Consider the following 7385-nt stretch of genomic DNA (forward strand, 5'->3'; position numbering starts at 1 on the left):
ATTGGACGAGTAACTAGGAAGTAATACGGCATTATTCCAGGATGAGATCCATTTGCTGACCGTCGTTGGATTTGGCGATATTTGTAGCCTACATATTGAATAGAAAGTAATTTTTCCTACACAGCGAGAGCGCTTAAAGCATGTAAATCATTGGATTTATGTTTTAAGTGAAAAAGTGCGAAATGTAAGGACATATAATACGCGGAAAAATGACCTTTTTTTTCTTCTTTCTTCAGTCAGGGCGAGCCAGAGGGATGTGGTAATCACACTTACTGGTTTCGTTCCCGTTTGAACGCAGAAATACAAAACACTCATTGTTATTTTAAGTCAATTTTCTGCTACTTGTGTTAAACATGACGGTGAAGATGAATAATAAATTGGAAAAATTAATGATGGGACAAACACAATAACACACCATTGTCTGCCCAGTGTTCAAACCTAGGACTCTTCTCTATCAATGTTGAAGATATTTCTATTGCAAAAGACGAAAATTAATAATAGTACTCGCACTTAGTTTTCTGGTTACACAAAAAAATATTTCCTCTGGTTATACAAAAATGTATTTCCTCTCAGTCTATTAAAATTGTATTCAAAGACAGAAATGGTAGTCGGGACTCACATTAAACGAGGTTTCGCATTTACGCATTTTGATTTTTTAAAGTTCTTAATGGATTTTTATTTCAAAATTGATTTTCTCAAAATTTCGGTAGGGGCTGTAACCCCATCAGCCACCCCTCTACGTACGCCAGAGTTCAATGAACATGAATTTTTTTGTGTGAACAATGAGAATTAACAAAATAAAGTTCTTGGTTCGTTGTAAGCGGCTAATGTACAGACAAAGGCTAGCCGGACAGGAATAGTCACCAGTCCGCCTTTCCATTGTTGGAAAATGTTTTGTTGGTAAGAACAGCGAGACAATCCAGATGTGAATTATCGGGGACATTTATGCGGGGAAGAAGCCGGAAAAAATTCCAACCAATTCCGGGAATCGATTATCGAACCCGGATCTCCCGCGTGGTTGTCAGACGCTCTACCGACCAGACCACCGCAGCTCCTTGGATGAGTTCCATACTTTGATTATTACAATTTATTTTAATATATTTTCTTGTTTTTATGGATTTTCTTCACACTTAAAATGTCTCACCTCGTTGACTAGACAATTATTTCGTAACTAAGAAATATAAAAATTCTCCAAGAATTTTATAAAAATCGAATGACTAGAAAGTAATTTCGATCTATTGCTTTCATAAATACTATATTTATGTAGATCTTTATTACTTAATAGTAGTAGTGTTATATATATATTAGTAGTAATTCAGCTAATTAATTAATTATAAGTATTATTAATTAATTATGAGTATTATTATTTAATTAAAGTATAATAAAACAATGGTAATCTGAATTTGGAGAAAGTTTTAGAAATAACCCCCCCCCTTGATGAAATCCTGCGTACGCTACTGGGTACAGGTACAGATATAGAAGGGGTTACTTTTATGCTCTTTTGAAAGGGTCGTCACAGACCGTTCATCGATAATTTTATCCGCGTCTCTTTCACTTCATTTGTGCTTTAACATAATAGTACTAATACTGATTCTGAAGATTTCATTTCAACTCTGTAATCCTTTTCTGCGCACAACAAGGCGCAAAAAATTATATATCCACATGTCAGTATACCCTTGTACGCTTATTGTTGACCTCTGTGGCGGAATGATTAGCACAGTTGCTACGACGCCAGGAGTAGCGAGTTCGAATCCTGTGAATGGGTGTCCATTGTGAGTGTCCCTTCATAAATTTCATCATATCATCACTCATCCTCCTCGTCGCGATTAGCCAAAAGTGGAAGAAAAGTGACGTAAAATAACCTAATTCAATCAATCAATCTTACATGCCTATTAACAAATGACCTCTCTTCCAGTAGCGATCCCATAAAATATAAAATGGGGACAGCTTATTTTCTGGGGGACGAGTCCCACCATTCCCCCGTTAACGTCGCCGCTCTAAGGCGATTCTTGTTGATTTTGTGCAAATAAATTACGATATAGACTGTTACTCTGCAGGAGGATACAGTGCGAAAAGTTGTGATTAACCTCTAGAGAACAGAGAAGAACTAGGCAAATAGAACAAAAATTGTATTGTGTATATTAAATGCTTGCGTTTGGCTGTGGTGAAATCATGGGGTAACTCGATTAAATACAAACTAATATTAAATTAAAGTATACTTTTTTCATACAAAAGATAAGAGAAAACTTACCAAAATCCGTCACGCATTCCGCGTTGAATGGTGGTGAATTTAAAGGGTTGATACTGTGGCAAATAAGTAATATTGTCGCTGTACGTGAATGACAAATCTATGAACTTTTCGCCCTCAGCGTAGCTAAAACAAAACAATGAAAAAAGCGCAAGGACAACTTTCACAAGGCACTGCATGTCGATTGGTTTTGCTAGCATAACTGAGTGAACGTAAACTATCTCACAATCACGCGAAGTCAGCAACTCCACACTCAAACTTCAAGCAAGTAAAACTGAAGAAGATTCACTGGCAGATCACCGAGCAAGCCAGAGCACGCCTTTTAAGAAACACGCATGCGCAGAATGAATGATAAGTAGATTGTATCAGCAACAGACATACAGCCTTTAGTAAAATAGCTTTTTCTTGCTTGTGTTTAAGTCACTGGGTTTTCGATGTTGTTTGGGAAGTTACTTTACGCACGAGAAACGCGTTAACATTCCTACTACTTCTGTCTTTTACGCAAAAAAGAAAAAGAAAAAAAAGACAGGAACGCTTAACGCGGAACGAGCAGGAAAGTGTAGCGTATTTTGCTTCACGTTCACATGGTGAGAACAGCAGGGGGTATTTTTAACTCTTAAATTCTCTCCTATACACTATGGCATCATCGCTTATTTTGTGCTGGATTTGCAGACCAACAAGTAAAATTAGGACTAGGCATTTTCTATTCATTCCACAATCGTCACTTCTTTGTAATGGACTCTGTACACTCACTGTCTTTGCTAAATTTATTATTATTATTATTATTATTATTATTATTATTATTATGATTATTCATCTTTCCTCCTTAAGAAACTTCCGTGCCGAGGTTGTTATCACAGCGCGCTACGACGACAGAGGTTCCGAGTTCGAATACCAGTTTTGGAATGGGTGTTGTTCTTTGTGAATATCCCTTCATAAATTTCCTCACATCATCACTCATTCTCATCGTCTCGATTAGACAAAATTGGAAGAAAGGCGACGCTAAATAACAAAAATAAAATTAAATAAAATCTTTCCTCCTTGGTCTTACATGGTAGTCTATATACAATCTATTCTGTGCATTCATAATTTTAGTTTATTATCGTCACCTTTCAACCAGTTTGCTTTCATCGCGACGACGATGAAGATTGATGATTAAATAAAAATGTGGTACAACGAAGAACAAACACAATGGAGGGTACCCATAACTTGGTGCTAAGCGAATCTTTAATTTTCAAGTTCTGACATGTGCTATCAAAACGAGGCAGTCTCGTCTCGTTCATGAAGTATGTCTGTCTAATTCTCTGTCCTCTCGGTTTAAAAACATTTTTTTCTTGAAAACGTTTATTTGTTTAACTCCTCGTTTGAATGCTACGAAGTTTCGAAAAGTGGAATGTTATCCTGAATGTAATATACAACTACGTTTCACAGGTTCACAATTGACTCTAACGCAATAATTTTTGCAACTACGATAATCAAAGTATGACTTATTTATGTATAATCAATTAGTTATTCGTTTATATGTCTGAGTAAGTCGCATAGAGATTCCGAAATATCATGCATTATAGTTTGCCAAAGTATCGGACACTTAAGTTTTATCTCGTCTCGATTTTTCGCAGGTGTGTCTCCGATACTGTCTCGTCTCGAGTGACCTCGAAGGGATTGGTTTCCTTCTCGTCTCGATTTTTAAAATGCTGTATCGGTCTCGGTATCACATCCCTACAAAGGCTAATCGTGACTGGATCTACATTCAACGTGGGATCGAAGTATTATACAATATGACTCACCAACTGACAATGGCATCCTGGATTATTTTATTATAAGGCGATAACGTTAGCCACTACGCTATCGGGGTGTCCACCCTCTGGACTTTCGGAAGAGAGATCGTGACTCGGGAATCGAACTTTCAACATGTTCAGCAACTGAGCCGGTTTCTTTCTATTTTTAGGTAATTTTATGCTGGTCTTCTATTGTCAAGACAAGGAAGAAAGATGAGTAAATAGGTGAAGTGATGAAATCTCCGTACCTTACTAAGGATTCGAACCTATAATACAGAGACCTGGAGCACATTCTCCGTGATGTAGAGATTAACCTAGGAGCAGTGGCGTAGCATACTTTTCTGTCCCCCCACCTTCCACCCCAACGCGCGGTTAAATATACGGGGCTCTTAATGAAAGATCCATTACGAATACTGCAATGTTCAGTCACCGGCAGAAAAATGGGACCCCTAGATCCTGAAATACTCTGTTCCCTGCAAGGCGTTGTATGTGTTGCCTATCTCTACGGCGATAAGTGGATTTTTCAATGGCAACTTCTACCGCCACTGTACAGTGAGGCAACACGCATAACGCCTTGACGGAAAGCGAGGATTTCAGGATCTAGGTGTTCTATTTTTTTCCGGTGACTGTACATAAGGAATAATGAGCCCAAAGGTACGCATGGTAGTCCAAGAGTTACCCAGTCTCTCACCTCCCTTCACAAGCTCTATCGGACAGGGAGTTAACATGGCTCCCCAAATTTTCTGCACTCTCCTTTCCTCAGGTACTTCTTATTACCGATTGCTATGTGTATATCAGAGATAGAACTTATGAAAAAAAATTAGGATAATATGAGCTTTCCCATAAAGAACTACTGAAATTGTAGATTACTTTTTATTTCACTGAGCCAAAGCGCGATCACACATGCACGCGGTATGTTTCCTAATAAGTGAAGAAATTTTCCATATAATTTCAAGAACACATGGAGAACGCTGTAGGGCTGGTCGCTAGGCCACTGCGTAGGAGGGAAACAGAGCTCCGTCGCGTCATATAACGTATGGATCTCTTTTGGTGCAACAGGGTAAACAGTAAATCAAGTAATGAACGAGTAAAATAACAACTAAATAACATAAATGATAAATGGGAGGAAATATGAACTGGAAAAGATGTACAGTCACCGGACTCACGGACACTTCTGGATTAATAATAATAGTAATACTACTAATAATAATTGTCTTTATTAAAGAGGCGTGGTTCGATCACTTGGGCGACCCTTAAAACCAACCCTAGTCCATAAGATAGCGACAAAGAGAAGAGAAAGGAATACATGTAAAATAACATCACACAAACATTTACGGAAATAATAAAAAGTTACAATAATGGTAGCATTATTTTATGTTAAAGACATAATATGAATCAGTGCCGACCTCCGTGGCGGAGTGGTTAGCACAGCGCACTACGATGCCAGGGGCCCTGGGTTCGAATCACGGCCTGGGTATGGGTGTTCTTTGTGAGTGTTCCTTAATTAATTTCATCTAATCATAACTCATCCTAATCTTCGCGATCAGCCAAAAGTGGCAGAAGAGAGAAGATAAATAACATAAACCACATCAATACGTGAATAGAAAATAATAAAAAATGACGACGAGAATAATCCCACTGACTTTCAATAGGATCGTTACAGCCCAGAAATGTCCGTTACTCTACTAAATGAACCAAAAGAGCGGAATATGATCTGTAAGGGAGAATTGACAAATGTGAAAAAAAAAACATGCGCTAAGCAAGAGAACTTAATTCACCGGCTTGATGGCCACCGATGTCTCCGGGTTCGAGTCTCGGCCTCGGCATGTATCATAATCACTAGACATCGGATTTTTAGGTTCTAAAAAGTGTGCTTTTAGGTTCCTAAAATAAGCTCTAAAATCCTAAAATAGGTTCGAAAAATCCTAAAATAGGTTCTAAAAATCTTAAGTTAGGCTCGAAAAATCTTGAAGTAGGTTCAAAAAACTTAAAATAGTTCCAAATTCCTGAAAAATGCTGATTAGGTATAGTTACCGGCAATGAAAATGGGACACCTATATCCTGAAATACGCACTATCTTGCATATGTGTGTTGGCTAATCCTACGGCGATGGCAGAAATTACCATTGGAAATTTACTATTAAAATCCATTCTCGCCGTATAGTTAGGCAACAATCTGTTTTCATATTATTCACAGTCAAACTCCGCAATTTTGTCTGTTAGGGTCATCTTGTATGCCGAAAATAATCTTTCAACAAAAACATAGTCAAGTGGTGCAAACTTCAATGCTGAAATATTAGTTTGCAATGCGTGAATGCCACAAAGCACCGAAGTGACGCGAAAGTGAGCAAGACCACACAGATCAGACCACTTTGGATTGTACAGCTAACAGTGGCACCAGACATTTTGTTTTGTTTAAAGCTTTGAAAAATCACCATGAACTTGGAGGAAGGGAAATCGTCAGAGAGTACGTTTCAAACACGTTCGTCAGCGATTTTTTTTCGTGACCAAACAAAGCAAATGCCTCTGTGTGACATACAAATCCTGTAAAACCTTTAAAAATATATAAAAACCTTTAAAAAGGCTTCATTTAGGTGCATAAACCTAAAATAGGTTCTAACAAGCAAAATAGTTTTTTTAGGCGCTATAAAACTTCATCAGTTGCATTTTTTAACGAAACGCTGACATAACTTATTACAGAAACCTGTAAAGGAAAAAATAGGTTAAAAACCTAAAATCCGAGGTCTAATTATCACTCATCTACATAATCGCGATTAACGAAAAGTAGCAGAAAAGCGACGTAATATAGCAAAATAACAAATTGTAGATGAAAACAGTGGAAATGGACGCGAGAAAGGGGGAAATAACAAGTGAGAGTGCAATAAGAAATCTTAGGAATAAATATAAACACTGAATAAGGGGAAATATGAGTCGGAAGAGTGAGAATGTGCACTAAAAGGGGTGAAGTGGGTATTTAGAAAATTACGTATAAAGCAGATGTTTATGCAGAATTTTCCATCTTGGGGTGTAAGTTCGTATTCAGGGAAGTGTTGAGGAGATTTGGATGTGTGTGGAGAAATCAATAAATTTTGAGAGGCTGTAAAATAAATGTAAGATTCTAAGCTTCTTCTTCTTCTTCCTCTTTCCTCTTTTGCCTCATAGCGTCGGGGTTGCCTTTATCCACTCCTTCCATCTCTCCCGTTCCTTTGCCATCCTCTTCGGTTCTCTTATTCCTTTTCCTTTCTTTTGTCCTATTTCTTCTTTTCCTTTTTCGAATGTCTTCCGGGGTCTACCTCTTGTTCTCCTTCCCTCTGTTCTAACTTCCGTAAATTGTTTTGCTTTTCTATCTTCGTCCATTCT

General features: G+C 37.8%; 1 protein-coding gene across 1 annotated transcript in view; it reads right to left on the reverse strand.

Annotated features, from left to right (window-relative positions):
- Positions 1-2602, reverse strand: part of LOC145984990 (isatin hydrolase-like) — a 61871-nt gene extending 59269 nt beyond the window's left edge. Inside the window, exon 1 of the mRNA XM_083118471.1 lies at positions 2252-2602. Within this exon, the coding sequence (XP_082974597.1) occupies positions 2252-2448 (197 nt within the window). The 5' untranslated portion in view covers positions 2449-2602. The remainder of the gene's footprint in view (positions 1-2251) is intronic.
- Between the last annotated feature and the right edge of the window lie 4783 nt (positions 2603-7385).

The sequence above is a fragment of the Lepisma saccharinum genome, chromosome 3 (genome assembly GCF_977018435.1).
Source record: "Lepisma saccharinum chromosome 3, izLepSacc3.1, whole genome shotgun sequence".
In the NCBI taxonomy this organism is placed as follows: domain Eukaryota; kingdom Metazoa; phylum Arthropoda; class Insecta; order Zygentoma; family Lepismatidae; genus Lepisma; species Lepisma saccharinum.